Genomic DNA, 22,313 nt, shown 5'->3' with positions numbered 1-22,313 from the left:
TTTCGAGCACACTGACTGGAGGTCACGACAGCAGCCTCAATCACAAGGAATTAATCCCTGTAGAGAAGTCTGTTAGAGGCAACAAGGGTAGGCGCTGCCCTTAGTACCTCATCTTCACTTTCATTCCCTTGCAGTCCAACATGGGCTGGCACCCAGCAAAACACAGCCTTCTAGCCATGACGGCCCAGAAGGTTTTTCTAAAATTTTCCAAACCAAATGATGGGAAGAATTAAAATGTTCAAGGACAGATAGGGCAACCTGAAATCACACACACACAAAAAAAATACTATTGGCATTTGGGTAAGGATAAACCAGAGTGCCATCAGAACTGCCGAAAACTTAGCGCTTAAAGTTGAGGCTAAGAAGGTTAGCTGGTATTCCGCGAAAAATAAAAAAACACGATCCCATATCCGTAGAGGATTTGGTAAAAGTGAAGTACACCAATATGAAGGACAACAAGAATTAAAATTGTGTATGAAACACCACATTTGATGTCACAGACTTTGGGGTCGAGATATACCGGCAAAATGTATCCTTCGGTAACATCCAGGGTGGAACAACGGATGTTCCTCACACAAGACTGGAGTATGTAGAAGAAGGGTCAGTCAAAATTTCCTTTACCCTATAGCTAAAGAGGTTAGGAGCTCGCGGCTGGAGCTCATCAAATGGGTGCTCGGAAAAATTAAAAACAGTCATGTGTTGGAATCTCAAGAAGCTTCCGAACCCTGTACCGGCACCTTGTTGTATGGGACCGACGCTGTAGCTCCAGTCCCATCACCCTCGCATCCACAAACAAGCTTGGCATAGGGGAGGTGCGCAATATTCCTGTGGCCAAACGAGGGCCTGTATGATGTACAGGGTGAAAGATGCCTCACCGGGCAGGGGTAGCCGAGGAATATACCTCACACGCCTACTCCAGCTAGGGTAAAACCAAAGCTACCTGGAGCAGGGGGAGGTTACGTCTATCAGCAGCCCACATAGTATGGGTCATAACCTGAAAAGGTTCAAAACCATCAGGCAGGAAGACTTAACCTGCTTTAGATGTGGGATCCAAATAAGACGGGAGTCAAAGGTACGGCCTAAAATCTTCTAGCCTCTTTATAAGCAATCCTCTGGTCATTAAAAAAAAAAATAATAATCTGGGTTATGATGCACTGCACTATATCCTATTAAACTGAGGGAGTAAAAAATGCGCTGCTCGAAACACTCCCCTGATGCACTACCTCGTCCTTAAGTGTACAAGGGAGACAGCTTCCCTCCCGTATGTACCTGAAGCTTCCTTTCAGAGAGGAAGTTCTGAACCCAAATAGGTAATTGGCCCCGGATACTATAAAATGAAGACTGGATAAAATTCCTTGACACCAGGCTGTCATACACCTTCACGATAAAAAACACAATTACACGGTGATGCATGGATGTGTATACAGTGTAGATGGACGAATCAAGACGAAGAAGATTGTCCATAGTGGATATAATCCTTCTAAGGCCACACTGGATTTAAAAAAAAAAAAAAAAACGCTATTTCCAAAAAACAAATAAGGCATACATTTACCATCTCAAGCAGTTTGCAACTGCAAGACGTCAAAGAAATCAAGCAAAAATCGGGCACACTGGAGTAGTCCTTCCCTGGCTTAGGAATCTGGAGTGATTATGGCCAGTCGCCAGCTAGTTGGCATCACCCCTTTCTCCCATATCCTGTTGAACAAAGCCAACAGAAAAACCAGGGACTCCTCCCCCAGATGACGAATCATGCCATACTAGGAATTTCATCATGTCCTGGAGATTTGTCCTTACAGGAAGCTAGGACTGCTCTCCATCCTCTAACGATAAATAAGGTGTTGTAAGACATCCCTCCCTCTGACTGAAAATGCAGCCTCCGTTTCTCCTGACATACACGATAAGTAATATATGGCGATGAGAGATCCAATCTGTAAACAGTATAAAATGGCTCCACAAAAGCAGCAGCGACTTTCTGAGATCCCGAAACAATATCCCCATTGACTCAGCACAGATAGGTTTGATGATGAACATTTTCCCAGAAGTTTCCACACCTGCTTCCAGACGTGGCGCACAGGAGTGCATGAGTTAATGGAAGACACATTCAGGTAGGCCATTCTGGAGCTATGTTGTGCTTTCTTTTTGGTCCAAAGGTATTTTAACACGGGCAAGGCGGAACTGCACCCTCATAATCTGGCTCAGCCAGTGTGCATGCAAACAAAAGTAAGTAGCCACATAAGCCCCATGGGCCATCATACACTCGCTGTTCCATCATGGCACAGACCTATGAGGAAAGATAGCAGTTGTTTGGAGAACTGACCTCTAACCAGCATGGTAAAAAAAAAAAAAGAGGTGAAACATAGTCTAGCTTCATCAACGCTATGAAACTCCACCTATGACCAGAGAACACTAAGATCTCGAAAAAGATACCATCCCACCAGGTTCATACACTAACGAGGACACTGTTGTGTGGGTGGACTGTCTGTTAATCTCTATAAAACAGGGCAGTTGTTTCCACTTTTAAAGTCATTTATGACACTCCGCTTAAAATTTAATGCAAACCCAGGTGGAAATAGAGTAGGACAATAGTCCAAAGGGTACCAGTCTGTACCTGTAAGTATGTAGGATCCCCTGAGATCCCAGTCCCCCACCATTGACACCAACATATACCCTCGTGGAGTAGATAACACATCTCCCCCCCCCAAACGGATGCTGTTCATTCAAATCCCAGAGGAGAATGAACGGCTGGGGCAGCTGCCCAATCAGTCCAACAAATTTCTCACAAAAAGGACTGACATTTGACGGGAGACAGACATTACCCAGCATGTATCTATCCCCCAGAAGCAGGTGAACTGCCACTGCCTGAGGGGGAGACAGTGGAGAGAACAATGCTTAGGCACATCAGGATAGCAGAAGATGGCACAGAGGCCTTGATGACCACTTGCATTGTGTGGCGCTAAGAGTGTACAAGCATATCCCCTGGATGGAGAAAAAATATCGTCCCCCAACAAAGTGTCCTTCAGACAAACACAGAGTAGATGGGTTTCGACTGAGGGCAGCTCAAGTTCTTTCCATTTACCTCTTAGGTCACTATGACTCCACTGTAGGATTATGAATGATTTTCATTAGGTTCCGGGCGAGCTTCTGGGGCAGCTCCAATTTTCATAGGATGAGTGACCCCCTGTTTGTAGCCTCTGTTGGTGGGTGCCAATGGCGATTCAGAGGGCTCAACGATTGGCTTCTTTCTGGCAGCTGAAGTTGGTGAAACAGGTACATGCTGTTGCTTCCTCTTCCTCTCATCGCCAACAAGTTACCCCCCCCCTCCTCCCCATGGGAGATAAAGAAACAGGGATGATTGGTGGTTGTGCATTTGGTTTAGACTTAGTAGTCACAGCAGGGGCAACTACACTACTGTGACGGCCCACAGCCTCGGCACGATGAGCGGTAGCAACCCTTTCCGCCTCGAAGATCGGGCTCAGAGGACGCACGGTGGCAGCGTGTGCCCAGCTGTTGATAGATATTTTCGCCTTCAGGCTGTTTGCAGGGATGCATGGACGGAGGAGGGAAATCCCACTCACGGTTGATTCTCCCACAGAAGAAGGATTGCCTCCCCCAGGTGTAACCACCACAAAGCCTCCTGACCGGGAGATAGTTCACTTACGTCTGAAGTCAATATGCCTATCTATATATCTGTCTATCCATCTGTCTACCAGTCCATCTATCATTCAATCCATCTATTTTTAGCCAGACGCTTCAAAACAAAAAAGGTTGCCCACAAACAAATGGCTTTCATGTCACCCTGCCCGCTACTAGGCTACCCATCTTCCAACTCACAAGACCATCTTTGAATCTATCTCTTCATCCCATCCCTTCACCTCATCCTCGTGCGCTCTACTACTTTTTACTTGCATAAACTCTCCTAGTCAATCGCTCATACTTAATACTCTCCACATGGCTAAACCATCTCAGGAAACTACCAACACTTTCCAGCACATCCACATCAACACCACAATGCTCCTGAACTTCCTCATTTGTCTGTCTGTCTCTCCACGTAACTCCACACGCTCCTTTCAAATAACCCATTTCCATCTACTCTTGCTCTTGACTCGTGTTCAGATTGATGTAGGACAAGACATAAGTAGATCAGTAAATAGATAAAATGGAAAATAAATTAAAGACGTTCTGTATTTTTAAGTATTTGTATTTCCTTTAATCAATTGCCCGGTACAGTGTGGAAGTCCATCTGGCTGACGGTACAGTAAATGATTTATCATATTTACTGAGATGACTTGTTTTATATGTATTACTTCCTGTTGACAATTTTTTATTCAATGGAGGGTCTCTAACTATGAGGGGCTGGTAGAAGCTACATATAACTAATACTGTCAATGTCTCTCCTAAGCTGACAATAATCAAGTGAAGGTATTACGATTGAAAGTAGGGTGACCCAGTTCCCTCAGGTGATGTGTTTCCTTTCTGGGAGACTTTTCAAAATTAAGGGGTCAGATATAGCCTTCATTTGGTCCTTGAATTATAGACTCCACCCTAAGCTGAAAAAAATAATCTAAAATGATCAAACATAAACCACCAAAATACGTCACATAATTGAAGGGAAAGACAGCATTAGCCGCACCGTATTACACTCATGTGGCCAATATCGCGTCTGCCTTTTCTTTTTCTTTGCTTTAGCTTCTAGAGGCTTTTATTTTCCAATGGGGATGTTTTTCGAATGCTAAAAGTCATCTATACCTTTGCAAAGTTGAATAATTGGTTTGAAAGTAGCAGCAGTGAGTTACACCAATACGTTGTCTTAATGTAGGATTAGTTGTAGCCATGACACCAGCCAATGTTTCCTCTCCTGTGGGTAATGTCTGTGCCTTTTCCAACCTGAATACAACCGTGTGGAAGAAACACTGATAACCGGCATTTAAATGGCCAAGGGTCTAGATGGCAGCAGTAGCAGCCAAGATACCAGCGAAAGTTTCCTCTGCTGTGGGCAGGATCTCCTCTTCAGGGAGTAGGAAGCCCCAGGTGCCTTCGTCCCGCAGCTGGATGGTGTTGACGTACGGGATATTGGCAATTTCGTAGGCCCAGTCGTAGCTGGCACCAGACGTCACATCTGCCGTGCAATGCACACATTTGTTTATAATACATTCCCAGTCTTATCTGTTTTTACAGGAAGAACTACATCGTGCAGTTATATGGTGTTTATAATACATTCCCTGTCTTATCTGTTTTTACAGGAAGAACTACATCGTTCAGTTATATGGTGTTTATAATACATTCCCTGTCTTATCTGTTTTTACAGGAAGAACTACACTGTGCAGTTATATGGTGTTTATAATAGATTCCCTGTCTTATCTGTTTTTACAGGAAGAACTACATTGTGCAGTTATATGGTGTTTATAATACATTCCCTGTCTTATCTGTTTTTACAGGAAGAACTACATCGTGCAGTTGTATATTGTAAGCTTATTGGATATTCCAATCGCCTTAAGCCCATGTGGGCAGCAGGATGGGTTCGTGGTAGAGCGTGTGACTCTAGGTCAACAGTTCGCGCCCCGCCCGGGTACCTGCCTTTGCTGGGAGGAGTAGCGCTCTCCTGTAACCCTAGCAGGGTATATGATCTGTCTTGGTCTAGCTACGGAGAATAACCTCTTAAACCCATCACTATGAAAATTACGTAACAGTTCACTGAGGAAAAAATACTATTGTAAATTATATGGATGGGAGTTCTAGTTTTTCACCGTGCTCTCGTGTATGTTATTGCTGCAGACTTTATCGGTATTAAAAAGTTAACATGCAGTCAGTAGTAAGGTGCGGTAGGGAAGATAAATCCTTAAGAAAGAGGTTTAGGAGAGACTCCTACACTGATAGTGATACAGGCGGGAGACAAATGGCAGTCCAGTACTTACACATGGTGTTGGCGACGCTGCCATAAGTGTAGGGTGTGCCAAAGACGGCCTCCAGAGCTTCCACACCCTCCTCCACAACACGGATCTGACAACACAGGCACCGTATCAGTACTGACACCACCACCACTACACCTCTTTCACCTTAACTTGGCCCAAATTATCGTCCTTTTATAGCTTGATTTACGTAGCTCAGTGGCAGAAAAAATAAATGCTACGACTGCACACCCTTTCCATAGTACTGTTCAGTGATGTGCATTGTGTTCACGACGATCTAGTCCTCGTACCCGATATTCAGTCAAAATGGAGAGATGTCAATTTTAGGCCAAGTTAGAGCTGAGTTAAACCGCTAGGTATTGGTGATAATAATACACAAAATACATCATTGTAGTGAAAGGATGAGTACGATATTTTGTCATCAACCAGACCCACAGAATGAGAAGACAATTGCAGGAGAACTATCAAGCATCATGCACAGTGAAATGAATCACATAATTATCAGTGAACCCTTCGAAATTCTGCCTCCACTTCAGTCAAATCTCTCTCTCTCTCTCTCTCTCTCTCTCTCTCTCTCTCTCTCTCATTACGTTTGGATGCACATCAGATACACCTGTGGAATGGAGCAATTTTGTCGAATGGAAAGGCAAAATGCATATCATACTTCCTTCATTCAACCATTGCGATCCCTTGTCAATTCATTTTCTCCATCAGGTTTATTTCCGTGCTTTCTGACACACTCATACGCCATATCCATCCACCTGCTTGACCTACCAACCCTCCTGCCATAAAACTCACTCACGTATACCCGTTTCACCATCCTGGCTACCAATCCTTCCCTCATAAAACACACGTAGTTACCCGTTTCACCATCCTGTCTACCTAATGCTCTCTGCATATAACCATACTGACCAAACACACACACTTCTTCTCTATTATTAACATACGTCCATTCTCCACATCTTTCATGAATCACTGTGGGTCTCTTACCCTGTCCAATTAACGCATGCAACACACATTTATTACCAGTCCTGTTCCCACTGCTCTTACACCTGTACTCAAACCAATGACGTTGGCCTTCTCAGGTCACACTTTAACTTGCTCCACATCTTCATTTTTTTTTTTTAATCTTATTTAACGTTGTTCAGTGACAGCAAAAAGACAATACTGCTACCCTACACTCTTTCCATAGCACTGCATCGTGGAGAGATGGCAATTTTAGTCCAAGTTAAAGTGAGACGAGTATGATTGATATATATTACCATTTCGTCGTAGTCGTCGGGTAAGGCATCGGTGTAGCCGTAGGGAGTCATCCAGTGCTGGGAGTAGGAGTGCAGACTGTAGAACACGGTGACGCGACTGCCCAGGGCCTCAATACCGTCCCTCACTGCCTTCGACTCATCCTCCGAGAACGCTTCCGGGCCTGTATGGGATAGACGGGTGTTTGGCCACTTTGATGATTACCAGCCACCTCTTCCTCAGCGATTTGTTCTGCACATAGCCACTCTGTGCCCCCTTGCGTGTTACTGATGCAAACAGTGTGGATATTAACACGATATTAGCTGCCTGATGCCGTGCTAGGGTGCCTAATCTGATATCATCCTTGTCATGTGTAGTGGATTGGGTGCTATGGGTTTATCTCAGGTTTTACTGCCACTGTTAAACTATGTGATCCTTTCATAGTTATTCCTTTAGCATAAACACTATCTCTCTCTCTCTCTCTCTCTCTCAAACCATCACAATCCTGGGTATATACACTAAGGGGGTTGTTGGGTGCTGGTGGCTCTGATGCATTTAGGTCGTCACAGGCAAACCCATTTGATTGCCCTGAACTTTTTTTTAATATATTGTGGCCTTGTGGTAGACCTGAGGATGTTGACGACTAAAAAAAGGGCACATCATCAGCCTGTGGGGATTCACGTGACACCCTAGTCGTCAAAATCAGGCCAGAATTAAAGTCTTTACAACGCCAACAAACAGACGGACAGATGCAAAATTCTTCCCTCCTGAGCTGGACATTAACTTTGTTTTTGGGAATATAAATAACAGTCCAGAGAATGCTAAGGTGTATGCATAATAAACAGCTCAGAAAGAGTTGCTACCAAGCCTTCTCTCACTATTTCACTGCCACAATATCGATAAGAAGAAAAAAGAATGCAAATGTAAAAGAAAAATGCTTGATTAGTCTGCGGTGCTGATGATTTTGATGTTAATGACAAGAGGATAAATAAGAATTTGTTTTTGATGATGTTGGAAACAAAGTCGCGCAGTGTAATTGGGTTGCATTTGTTTTGTTTCCTGCTAAACAAGATGAAGCAGTCAGAGGTTGCCACACCCGCGCCCCACCATCAGTGTAAAGGCTGGTCCGCACGATCAGTGGCCACCTGTGGCTTCGGAATATGGTTTGGATAACATGTTGGCAAATACTGGTGTAGACGTAATGAATTGACGCAGCTTCCCCGCTTGTGATTACTGTTCATCGTGTGATTCGTCACGTGGTTTGAAACTTGAGCAGCGTGCTCGGACGCGACACGCAGCAATTCTTCAGGTGAATAGAAAGATCCAACGTTTGACCCTGCCCCGTGCCCTTGACCTTTGACCGTTTTCAAACTCGAATTACTTACCTGATCATCATTAACAGATCCACCAAGTTTGGTTTGAATCAGATACAAAGTATTTGAAGATGATGTGACCCTGTGACCTTGACATTTGACCTATATTTCTGAGAAGAGTAATTTAATCATCTCCCAACCTTAAGCCCTTCCACCAAGTTTGATCAAAACCGAATCAGATCTGAGTCAAGAGGCCTAACATTTCGCTTTGCCCTGTTACCTTTACTAATGACCAGTTGTTCTCAAAATCTACTCACTTCACCATTTCTCATCCGTAGCCTTTCCACCAAGTTTGGTCAAAATCGGATCAAAATTCTAAGTTGACCCTGACCTATTGTGTATGACCCCGTCGGCCAAAAAATAATCACGTGTTCCTCTTGTTATCCAAAATCATTACGGCAGTTTTGGTGTAAAGCCAGCCAACAATGTTTTTTATTATCTTGCTCACAGACAGACATACAGATAGACAGACAGAAAAGAACAAAGGTGACCAAACACTGAACCCCTTGGCGCGTGGGTGTAACAGCCTCATGTTTGGTGCTGCATCCCAGTAAGGTGTGGAGGCTGCCCATCACAACTTCCTGAGGCCTAGTACTTCAGTATGCAAACTATGTCCATGTAGCAAAATACAAATGACCTACTGAATAATATTAAATACATTGATACAAAATACATCATTAGGAATGAAAGGTATTAAGAGATTCTGCTAAAAGCATAGGAGAGTACGGCCCTTGACCTCCCTCACCTTGGTAAAGCTCAGAACAAGGTTCATCAGAAGCTCCGGGTTCACCGAAGGCAACCTCAAAGTTGCGGTTGACATCGACACCATGACATTCCACGACACCTTCATGCGGCACACGATTCTTGCGCCACAGCCGGTCCTGTGCGAGGAGGAAGAAGAAGACGGATTAGATTTATACCTGTCAACTGCACCAGAGTTATTCCATCTACTTGTGTATAGCCACAGGCCTTATCGCAGTGGCCATTTTTGGCTAACATGTTAGCTGTTTTTGCTAATCGAAACGGATAATGAAGCGATCTACTCAGCGGGCTCCAAATTGTTCGACTTTTTTTGCTTAAGTTCTTTCTTGTTCTTTGTGGGATTTTTTGACGTTGTAAGTGGTCGAGAATATGTTTTGAGACATTAAATTAGGCTCATCTAGCGCCGCCTAAGATATATTGTGAAAGATACAGGGTGTTTTATTGAGGAACGGGCACCACTTGTTCCTGCACATGACGTAATAGTACAATTTGTATACGTTATATTTTTGTTAAGGTAGAAGAGATTAGTTTCATATCTAAAAAATCGTTTCGGACAACCTACATCATCAAATCAACCCACAAAGGATTTCAAAAGATTTGTGAAAAGAGAAAACCGCCAAAAAAAGAGAGCCCATAAAGTAAATATTGACCAGGCAATCATAACACTGGCGTGTTTTGTTGGCGCGCTGCCTAACAACAAAAAACACTCGGTAGATGGAATTCTGCACGGATTCTACAGTAAGAGATGCTATGACATTCTATCCTATGGGTCTTGCAACTTCTGTCAATTGGTGCTGTGCCTCTAACATACAAATAATACATTTACCAAGAACAGAAGTTGCAAAAGAGGACTTCGTAAAGGTGGCTTGGTGAACATCCTACAATGAGTCTGAGTAATGATATTATAAAACTAGTAAAATTTAAAAGTGATTAATCAGCATAAGATTTTTACATTATTACAAACATCATCGTCATCATCAAACCAGTAACCAAAATGACAGCGGTTGTGAAATATGGATCGGGTTTGACTTACGGTGGTCCAGGAGTATTCGTAGCCATCGGGGTTGACAACGGGTATGATGTGGAAGTCGTATGTGTCAAGGAGTTCTGTGATTTCGCTCTTGGTGCCGTAGCCGGAAGTCAGCTCGTCCAGGATGTACTGACAGACGGCTGGAGAGATCCATTCACGGGCGTGGATGCCACAGTCTATCCAGATCACCGGTCTTGTCTCACCGCCGTCACTTGACACCTGAAAGTGTTAGTGTACCAGACATGTAATTACCTACTCAAGTAACCAGTAGTTTTAAAGGAGAGTTTTCACTGTGTTTTAAGCCGGGTTCATGGCTGGAACTTTGCTGTTTGCCATCACTCACGCTGTGCACTGAGTTTTAGTCAACCGCTAAAAGATGTCTTCAGTATTGTCTTATCTGACGGTAAGTTACCTTACTGGGTTCATTGCATGCATGTCTCGCAGCCAGTCGTTAGCCAAGCACATGACACCATGGATGGAGGCAACAGGAGTGTACAGATTTTATATATCTATTGCTGAAATGACCATCGACCTAAAAGTTCAACAATAGATGGCAAAAACTTTATTTACAATGACGTAAACTTCTTTAGACGGTGTTCATCTTTTTACACAGACGAGGCATTTGTAGTAAAGAACAGCGAGTTACCTTCACCACAAGGACTTGCCAGTTTCTCCTAGTGTCTTGTACTAAGTTTATGTAAAAGGAGATATAATGGAACACAACCCTAAATGTACAATAATGAATATACAGTTACCTGAGCCACAAGTATCTCTCTGCCCTCGTAGGTGGTGCCGGCAGAAGAAATGGTCACCAGGGAAGGGAATTCCTCCTCAACACCTTCAAGGATGGATTCGATCTGTGAACACCAAGTTACCAAGTGAGGCTACTGGCATCATGCAATATACACGATCAAATTTATCAGTCCTTTGAAGGCAATAACAACTGGAGACCTATCCAGCAGGTATCATGGCAACCCATGTATTACCAGTACAATGATTATGAATGGTGAAGTCCAATTTGTTCATTTATATTATAAACAATATACACCAACGTGACAAAAATAGGAAATAAAAGGCAGGTGGTTCAGTACGAATCTTACTACTTAGTATTGAATGTGTGACTATAAATGTGTGGAGTCAACACTTAATATTTTGCGACTGACCACGATATTATGTAAGGCGTAGGGACTAACACTTACTATTGAATCACTGACTATAAATGTGCGGAGTCAGCACTTAATATTACCACACTGCACCATGATATTATATGGCGTAGGGACTAACACTTACTATTGAATCAGAGACAGTAAATGTGTGGAGTCAGCACTTAATATTACCACACTGCACCATGATATTATATGGCGTAGGGACTAACACTTACTATTGAATCAGAGACAGTAAATGTGTGGAGTCAGCACTTAATATTACCACACTGTACCATGATATTATATGGCGTAGGAACTAACACTTACTATTGAATCACTGACTATAAATGTGTGGAGTCAGCACTTAATATTACCACACTGCACCATGATATTATATGGCGTAGGGACTAACACTTACTATTGAATCAGCGACAGTAAATGTGTGGAGTCAGCACTTAATATTGCCACACTGCACCATGATATTATATGGCGTAGGGACTCACCTCTTCCAGGCTGTTGTACTTGTTGTGGTCAAAGGTGCGGGGCAGCGACTTACTGACGGGCCTTTTGGCTGCCTGCTCATCGATGATCCTGCACACACAACACTCAATTATATCATCCACTCTACACACTCCAAGCACTATCAGTAACTATACACTCCATCATTACACATAACAGCCATTACGGACTAAACTCTACACACTCCAACCACCTGACTTACACATTTTATCATCCTTCTACACACGTTAGAATAACCCTCCACTCATATTACTCTTTTTCATGTTACTGTTTTTCATATCAATCTTTTGCATATTGCTCTTTTTTCATATTCTTCTTCTTCATATTACTCATTTTCATATTACTCTCATATTATTCTTATGTTTCTCTTTCTCGTAATACTCCTGCTGCCTACAGACGATTTTTGTCAGCTGAAGAAATGTTTGTGGAATTAGAGGGTTTAGATAGAACCCCTCTAAACCGCGTCAAATACGTCCTCGAGCGTCAGGGGTTTATGAGTAGTCGTAACACCTCCCTTGTGAATTATTATCTATTATTACATCCGAACATTCTCTCGTGTGTTATCTTTATCTTTTATAATAATATAGATTGCATGAACAGCATACTAGAAAGTGTTAAGTTGTCACATGAAGAAACATAAGTGTTAAAGACGAGGTGCTAGTAACGACCTCAGCCAAATGCAATTTAACTTAACGACCTTTGGAGAGAGAGAGAGAGAGAGAGAGAGAGAGAGAGAGAGAGAGAGAGAGAGAGAGAGAGAGAGAGAGAGAGAGAGAGAGAGAGAGAGAGAGAGAGAGAGAGAGAGAGAGAAACGCATCGTCCCACCTCGAGTTACTTTGGGCAACTGGATGAGGCAATGACGATGATGGTGATTGACTCATGCCTGGCTGTTTGTGATTTACGTTGACTGGTCATGCAACATCCCTCTTTAGCACAGCAGCAATGACTGTGGCAGAGCTCGTGTTGACTATGATTCCTTAACACTTCCTCTTCAGCGATTCAGTTTGCATACTTAATCTTCATATACATCTATTTTCCTGATGCAAACTATTGTATGTCGATAGACAATATACAATAACACACGAGAGTATTAAGGAGGGGTAGGTACAGGAAATTGCCATAGGATTATGAATTCCGCTATGTTAGGAACAAGAGGAGTCAATAGTGCAGTGAGTGTGACAACACTGGACAATAGTGCTGTGAGTGTGATAACATTGGACAACAGTGCAGTGAGTGTGACAACATTGGACAATAGTGCAGTGAGTGTGATAACACTGGACAATAATGCAGTGAGTGTGACAACATTAGACAATAGTGCAGTGAGTGTGACAACATTGGACAATAGTGCAGTGAGTGTGATAACACTGGACAATAGTGCAGTGAGTGTGACAACATTGGACAATAGTGCAGTGAGTGTGACAACATTGGACAATAGTGCAGTGAGTGTGATAACACTGGACAATAATGCAGTGAGTGTGACAACATTGGACAATAGTGTAGTGAGTGTGACAACACTGGACAATAGTGCGGTGAGTGTGACAACACTGGACAATAGTGCAGTGAGTGTGACAACATTGGACAATAGTGCGGTGAGTGACAACATTGGACAATAATGCTGTGAGAGTGATAACATTGGACAACACTGCAGTGAGTGTGACAACATTGGACTCACGCCTGCACGTCGGTGATTTTGACTTGGACTGGGATGTGTTTGGCTTGGAGTCCACTTAGGAAGACTTCAACGAGGCTGGGAGGAACCATGACGTCGACAGGGACTTCCAGGCCATGAGGTTCAGTCCACTGTTGCAGCTGCAACTGCTGCACTGTTTCCTGCAACACCTGCGCCTCAGCCGTCGTATGTGGCGTTACACTCACAACCTTGTACCTGAAACATGCACATAGACGTACATGTACATTTACTGTTGCAACTGCAACCGCTGCACTGCATCATGGAACACCTGCACGTCAACTATCAAGTGTGGCGTTACACACAACCTTGTACCTGACAGACACACACAGACGTACATATACGGGATATGCAGCATCTCACATTCACAACTTTGTTCAGTGAACAAAAAAAGTACTCGACCTCTGTGGCAGATGGTTATGGAGGGACCAATGCTGCCAGCGTTGTTTCAGTAGGGTTGGTATGCTTGAATTGCATTTGTGTTTCATACTAACATCGACACAATGTTCAGATTTAGTGAATGTAACATCAATGAACACTTAAAAGTACTTATCACATTTGTATTAAACAGTGTTTAGTATGGTGCTAAAGATTTAGACTCCAAATTAGAATCAGTATCTAGCCCAGTCGCTGTGTTGCCATACAGGCAGCAGGAATATTTACAGTGTTAGAAACATAGGAATGATGCTTTGTATCATCCTTGTTGCGAGGTTTGATATTGTGTCACGTAGAGTACAGGAACCCATGAGTGTCGATATCGTTATAAGGTCGACGCATGTGTGTATATCATATATATATATATATATATATATATATATATATATATATATATATATATATATATATATATATATATATATATATATATATATATATATATATATATATATAGAACATAGGCTTTACTCACATCAGAATGCTTGAAATCATTATCAACGTGGCACTGTTTACTGAAGTCCTAATAGTCGTATGCTTAAAATAACAGCTTGTATAATAAGTCATGTGGGAGACTGTTAACATTTAAAGATGAGAGAGAGAGCAGGATATGGACATGAATAAGTCAATGATTATAATCTTAAGAGTTGTTAATGATGATTGTGAAGCTTGTGTCAGAGTATACGGTAGGTGGTTGTCAAAGCGAGTGGTTTCAAATCAGTGGTGGAGTTAAACAAGGATGTATGATATCACCAATTCTGTTCAATGTGTATATGGATGTGGATATGAGAGATTTAAAAACTAGAGTTATGGAGAGAGTCAGGAGTGTACTAATGAATGGTGAAGGTTGGAGTATCACACACCTGATATATGCAGATGATATTGTGCTATTTGCGAGTGTCACAAAAGACTTTGTATAAACTTGTAGAGAAGTTTTGTAGATTAGTTATATATATATTAGACTTGTGGACGAGCGGTTGTTACACGTGAGTAGTTTGTAAGTAGATAATCTTCGTTCCCATTTGTCATGCAATGACAGGAGAGGTAAAGATGAGTATGGGACTATTTTTATTTGTCTTGGAAATGTTAAAGTCTCTCACACACAAGTGAAGTATAGAGTCCCTCGAGCTAACCTCCCTGTTTCTCTCTCTCTCTCTCTCTCTCTCTCTCTCTCTCTTCCATGTTGCTAAGCCCTTCTCCCTACTACCTGCCGGTTCTATGGCCTGTCTCCTTCTGAGCTCTGCTTCCTAAATTCTGGTGAAGCAGGGGTCGTGTCACGTGTGTTACACTGTGGTTGGAAAGTTCTAGAAACCTGTGTGTGAGTGTGTGTATGTCACTAGGCTTTGTTCGTGTGCTATCTCGCTGACACACTACCTACATCATCCCCTGACTTGCTACTTCCTGTGTATTGTCAACATTTCCTCATTAACTTGCAAGATCATTTCCCTTTCCCAGGCTTGCCTGGAGCTGTCTATCTATCTATTTATCTATCTATTTATTATGATTTGTAATTATAATATGGAGTCCTGACACGAGAAGAGTGAAGAATAACCTTCAGGCAAGCAGAGATTTGTTGGTGACTGTGAGCATCGTTCTTTGTTAGTACATGTAGATAAGGAGTAGAGTGGCGGTTGTCGAGAGAGAAGGTGACCTATATTATAAATGGAAAAAGTCGTAAATTGGTGAGAAAGTTTAAGTACATGGGTGGAATGAGAGAAAGTGATGCTAATGTGTAAAAGAAGGGGAAGCTGGCGTGGCACAGGGAGGAATATTGGCAGGTGCTCTGGAGGCCCTGATACCAGATACCTGAGTACGTCATGAAGGAGATATCGTACCAATGTTAACATATGGATGCGAGACTGATGTGCCAGGAAACTGAAAAGACAGGCATTAATGCGGTGAGTTGGGGTTGCTGAAAAATGTGTGTGAAGTGTGTATACAGTGGATTGGCTAAGAAATAATGTGATTCTTGAACGATGTGGAGTAAAATGGTTTGTGGACAACTGAACTGGGAAGGTTGTGCTTGGATGGTACGGTCATGTGGGGAGAAGTTGTGTAATATTTTGGTGAAAAGGGAATATGTGAGTGAGCATAAAGGTGGGAAAAGTTGTGGTAGGTCAATAAGTTGGCTAGATATGGTGAATGAGTGTGCAAGAGAGAGAGGTAGGCGTCTGATAAGCGACGGAATATGACAAGGAATCGAGCTGACTGGATTACGAAGGAGTGCATCACAAGGGTTTCGTATCCCCTTTTAACCTGACAATCCTCTGATTTGCTCTGCCTGATAGGTAATGATGATGTTTCATGTGTAAGGTGTACCTACCAGGTGCATCCAGGTTCCCGGGTGTTTCTGAACCGTACCGCACCCCACCTACTGGTAAGAAAAGAGGCGGAATGATGATGACGACGATGATGATGACGATGATGGTGGTGGTAATGGTGATATAACTATTAATAACCAGCAAGTTTTTGCATAGGTTAAAGGGGCAATAGAAATATATTATTTCTTGTAGCCACAAAGGTAGATTGTATATTAAAAATTAATTCTGTACACAGTAAATCAGGCATGTACAGTATAATGAGTCAGTTACTAAGTAAATTTACTGTCTACAATCGATCGCCTCTTCAGACTTTCTCCAAGCACTCTCAGACTCCTTGAGCCACATCTGGCTATTAGTTGTGTGTGTGTGTGTGTGTGTGTGTGTGTGTTAATATTCAATAAGAAGAGTACATCAGCCTGATACATAAGGAAGTATACAGTAATGAAGAGTGTGGTCTCACCCATGGTAGGATACAGCGGAGGTGAGGGCGGTCAGTGCCAACAACAGTAGTGCAGTGATTCTCATCTTGTAGGAAGTGTAACATTCATCTTGCACCCCAGCCTTATATATTACACCGACCAGGGAGGGGAGGCGTGAGGATGGGGGGGGGGAATGAGGTGTCGAGGGGAGGGGAAGGGTAGGAAGAGGAGAGAGAAAAGGGGGATTGGGGAGGGAAAAATGAGAGGAGAGGGATGGAGGAGGAAGGGGGGGATGGGATAGTTTAAAGGTAAAGAGGTGGGATGACGAAGTGAGTGGAGGGGAGGGGTGAAGCAAGAGGACAGACCAGGGGTGGGGGATGAGGGGAAAGGGTTCAGTGGCCTTAATCAGTGTAACTTCCTTCAGCTGCGGGATTTTTGAAGAGAACATTTGTCTTTTCCAGCGACAAACACTAAAATCGAATGTTACTTGTTTACTTAACTCACTGCTGACTTGGAATCAAACATAAGATGATTTCCAGGTAGAAACTAAGCTTTGTTTTTTGAAGGATGGAAAAGTAGCCTGGGAAAGTCCTGTAAAGTCCTTTGCTTGTCCTTACTGTAAAATAAAACCTAAGCCCCGTACAGCAGGCCTTGGTAACCTTTCTAAGTCGTGTGTTCGAAGTATGATTTTGGTATCCATCCGCCGGTCAATGTCCTCTTGGAGAAAATCAAAAGATATTTTTTACTACGAAATACATGCTTGTCAATATGAGTTTGTTGGCGTTTATTTTAGTAAGTATTACAGTAACACAATACAAATCCATACAAGTAATAATACGTGATGCTCGATGCCATATGTTGTATTACTGAACATTTTTACTGGCACCGCGATGCACTGGAAACGAAATCTTATCCTTGCATTGCGAATCGAATATTGTTGCTACATGATCAACTGTTATGGAAAGATACACAAATAACTGACCTTTACTTACCCATAATTCGTACGTCAAGTAACAGAGGGAATGAAGATGTATTCCACTTCAATCAGTGTTACTGTTTATGTATGAGACTCTTGGGTTTGCATATCTTTGAGAAGCCCGTCAACATTTGAAGGAATATTTCATGTCGCACGCTACTCCATCCAAACATTAAGGATTACCAATATATTTCCTAAATAACAAAAATACAATAAAAAACATGACACATAAAGATGGATCATAATATTTTTGGTATTATCAATGGACTTAATAATACAGGCGCACCGCTTCATTGCCAAATTTACAGAGTCGTAGCAGACGTACTTATAACTGCTCAGAGAACCAAATCTGGTACATCAACACCAAAAACGTTCAGTTACTGACATTCTTTAGTCCAGGTGAATATTCATGTATTTCACGGTTCGGTTGGCCGTAGGAAGGGTGCACCAGGGCAGCATACAGCCTGCGTGCCACAGTTACCCTTGTCTGCCCTTGTTTGAATTTAGGTTTGCTAATGAAACAGACAAATGCAGTCACATCCCTGTCGTAACTCATACATGCTTTTGCAGGAAGGCCAAGGGAAGCAGATGCAGCTTCTTTCCATCACTCTTATTCTGCCTGCAACAACAAATCAAGGGTCGTATTCTGATTGGCTAAATTTTGTAAAGGATCATCCGTGGCGATATATTTTGCACAATACACCTCCATATCCTGTAGTTTGTTACTGATGTTCATAGTCAGTAAAGGTATTAGTAACATATAAAAGAATGTAAATGTGTAATATGCAAAATGAATCACTGAGGATGAGGTGCTACGAGGCCAGTGAGAATGCACTTGTAATGCTCTCTTAATTTTAACTTAACATCATGAACGCTGTGTTGTAGCAGTAAATTAACACTGTCACATGACCATATGATGCCACTCACGAGATGGTGTTATGGAAAGGATATAGGGAAGTAGCATTGTCTTTTTCCGCCGTTGAACTACGTGAAGTTAACCGCAAACAGACGAAAATATTGGTCGTTAAGGCGAAAGAACTATAGTTAAGATAAGAATTTCATATTGGCCCTCAAACTGGTCTTCATGTGGCGTGTGGTCAGACCACCGAGTCGTCATCAACAGGCCACACTTCTACAGACCCAGGCCACTCCAGAGGACCCTCATTCTACTGTTAACGGACCTTGCCAGTCTATCGGACTTTCTAATACCTCTTTCCCATCTCTGGAGCCGCCAGAAGACATGGAGTGCTGGACAGTGTGTCTACCATAGTCTTGTACCCTATCTACCCAGCTGAAGCAAGGGTAAGGGAGTTTTCGAGAGAGATGTCCTAAGCCCTCCAAGAAAACTTTCCGTCCCACCACAAAGACCATGCATGGCGTCTTTTTACCTGATGATTGCCAGAGCATTCTTGTACTGAAGCTGCCTGAATGTATTTTCTTCTGAGTAGAGAATGCTTCTAAAGACGGACCTGCTCAAGGCTTATAGTCCATCTCCAGTGTTTGTCTCATAGGCAGATGGATATCACCTCGTTGAGGGCAGGGATGCAGATGAAAGCTCCCACGTCCAGGCCATCAAAGGTTTTGCTTCCAAAGAAGTGTACGTCACCCGTCACGCCACACTGAGCCAGACTCGAGGAGTACTCTTCTCAAGAATTTCCACAGGTACACGGAGTTGGACCTCTTGGGGCAGCTGGCTAACCAGGGGATTGTGAAAGTTGAGAGGATCAAGAAGAAGGGAGATGGAGTCATGACAGACACACTTCCATTAATTATGACATTTGACCGGTTGACATTGCTCGATGCCCTCGAGGCAGCTTGGCACCGTCGTCGGGTCATAGCCTACGTGCCAAAGCCTAGGAGGTGTTTCCATGGCAAAGATTAGGGCATGTCAGCCGGTCCTATTGTCAAAAACTGCTGGATGTCCCACAAGTGTATATCAGCTGTGGTGGTGATTCTCATGGTGAGATGGCTTGCCTGAACCCCCACTCCCACCCTCTTGTGTCAGCTGCCTTGTGCTCATCCAGTTTCTTCAGCTCAGAATGACCCATTTAAATTTGACAATGAGATCCTGTCAGTCCAAACCCGTGAGAGGCTTTCATCAGAGGAAATAGACAAGATCAGGGGACTCTTTATCCACACTGGGGTCACCTTTATTTCGGCTTTGTCACGCCGTGAAGAAAACCCAACAGTGCAACGGAATAACCCCTCTTGTTTCTCCGCCTGCCTCTCGAGGCAATCGGTTGCCATGGGCTTCACGGTCAGTGACACCTGGGGAGGCAGTTTCCCCTCCCCACCTCAAAAGTGGGGCTGCCCTCATCTGTCCAGGCATCCCAGAACAATGACCTGGAGGCGGGAAAATCTACAGCTGGACGCATATTCCTCATGTTACTGTTTTTTTTTTTTTTTCATGAAGTGATAGACATGGGAAGATCCTGCCCTCTCCTTCCCTTGTCCTTCCTGCAAAAATCCACCTTGATAACAGCAGTCAACAGGTGGCGAATCTCAGCCTCGGTTTGTTATATCTTGAGACAGGTTAACGCCCTCACTGCCATGACTCACAGTTTTAGTGCCTCACCCTTCCCGCCTCCACGCCATCACCGGATACCCAGCTCATAGCAGACTTTATGAATTCTTTAATTATTTTTTTTTCCGATTATGGTCATCGATTTCAAAGTACGTTCCCAAAGACCAAGCAGTCCTCGTACATGACACACTCCACATGTCATTACTTAGGCACTAATGTCCACCGTCCATATTGAATAAGATATATGCTCCGTCTCTCTCACTCAGAACGGGTGTTTTACTAGTAGTGCTTATTAATGTTGTTGTTGTTGTTGTTATTGCCTAACCCCGGTCTGTCTGGCCGAACAGATCCGTCGACCACAGGTAAGCAGCTACTCTTGTAGGGACATGCTATAGGTAAAGTCGGCCACAGTTCTGGCTGGTACACACAGCGTTGCAACCGCACATCTTCACAGGGAGTGAACCACAGGTGCTTCAGACGTCAGGATTTGGAGCATAGGGAGGGTAGGGCGGGGATGATGCTGAACAAGAGGGAGGGAGGTAGGGTGCGGAGGATGTTGAACAAGAGGGAGGGAGGGTAGGGAGAGGAGGATATTGAACAAGAGGGAGGGAGGTAGGGAGGAGAGGATGTTGAACAAGAGGGAGGGAGGTAGGGAGGCGAAGTGTCTTGGCTAAGGGTAAAGAGGATTAGGAGGTAAAGTTATCATCATCGTCATCCATCATCCAATCCTATGTTGCCCCATGAGAAGCGTAGGATAGTAATGTTATACAATAAGTAAATAAAATGATGCAACGTTTTGTCCAACAAATTACATGTCCACGCTGTATGTTTTTTGATTCGGAAAACATTTATTAGATATACCTTGTCCTGGACGGAATAAAAGTATCATCGTGCCAACACTACTCAGGCCACGCTTACCCCCACTTGTGCACAGGCAGACAGTCCTACCTCTGACTTGCATGGTTTCCACCTCTCACTTTCCCGCCTCTTACAGCACCACTATGAGAAGACGAATTCATTCCTCTGCTGCTAGTGACATTTAGCATGACTGATATAATTAGAACTTCGGGGACCTGAAACTTCTCTCCAACTCGAATTCTTCCCGCTCCTTCTGGCACCTTGTCAAAAATCTTTCTAACAACTTTATCTCATCATCCTTCCCTTCCCTTTTCTATTCTGATGGCTCTGTAGCTATTTCTTCTACTGATAAAGCAGATCTCTTCGCTCGTTCAGACTTTCTTCTCCAATTCCACCTTAGACGATTCCAGTGCTGTTCCTCCATCACTTCCCCCCTCTGACTTCCTCATGGCTGACATTAAAATGTCTTCAGCTGATGCAATTTCTGCCATCACAGGCCTCAATACTAATAAGGCATATGGGCCTGATGGAGTCCCTCCTGTTGTTCTCAAGAACTGTGCTTATGTGCTTACACCCTGCCTAGGCAAACTCTTTCGCCTTTGTCTATCAACTTGTACCTTTCCTTCTTGCTGGAAGTTTGCGCTCATTCAGCCAGTCCCAAAGAAGGGTAACCATTCCCAACCCTCTAACTATCGTCCAGTTGCTTTTACATCCTGTATCTCAAAAGTTTTCGAATCAGTTCTTTATAGAAAAATTTTAAAGCATCTTTCCTGTTACAACCTTCTTTCTGATCGTCAGTATGCGTTCCGTCATGGATGCTCCACTGGCGATCTTCTCACATACCTTTCAGGCTCCTGGACATCCTCCTTTCAGGACTTTGGCGAAAGCTTTGCCATTGAACTTGACATCTCAAAGGATTTCGATTGAGTCTGGCATAAATCTTTAATTTCCAAACTGCCCTCTTACGGTTTCTATCCTTCTATCTGTGCCTTCATTACTAGCTTCCTGTATGGTTGCACTATAGCCGCTGTTGTAGACGGCCATCGTCCTTCTCCTAGATCTATCAACAGTGGTGTTCCTCAGGGCTCTGTCCTATCACCAACTCTCTTCCTTTTGTTC

The 22,313-nt window shown here is 43.3% G+C and overlaps 1 protein-coding gene across 1 annotated transcript; it reads right to left on the bottom strand.

Annotated features, from left to right (window-relative positions):
* Window positions 1-4,940: 4,940 nt before the first annotated feature.
* LOC145413783 (carboxypeptidase B-like) lies at window positions 4,941-16,942 on the bottom strand. Its single transcript, XM_080283441.1, has 9 exons — window positions 16,878-16,942; window positions 13,647-13,859; window positions 11,959-12,046; window positions 11,066-11,167; window positions 10,314-10,529; window positions 9,255-9,399; window positions 7,169-7,320; window positions 5,913-5,997; window positions 4,941-5,116 (listed from the first exon to the last, which is right to left on the bottom strand). The coding sequence occupies exons 1-9, from the start codon at window positions 16,940-16,942 to the stop codon at window positions 4,941-4,943; spliced, it is 1,242 nt and encodes a 413-aa protein (XP_080139567.1).
* Window positions 16,943-22,313: the final 5,371 nt, after the last annotated feature.

The sequence above is a fragment of the Coenobita brevimanus genome, chromosome 12 (genome assembly GCF_032717465.1).
Source record: "Coenobita brevimanus isolate Jiangsu-jjx chromosome 12, ASM3271746v2, whole genome shotgun sequence".
Lineage (NCBI taxonomy): Eukaryota > Metazoa > Arthropoda > Malacostraca > Decapoda > Coenobitidae > Coenobita > Coenobita brevimanus.
The sequence above is the reverse complement of the archived record's forward strand: the minus strand, read 5'-3'. Positions and strand labels throughout refer to the sequence as shown.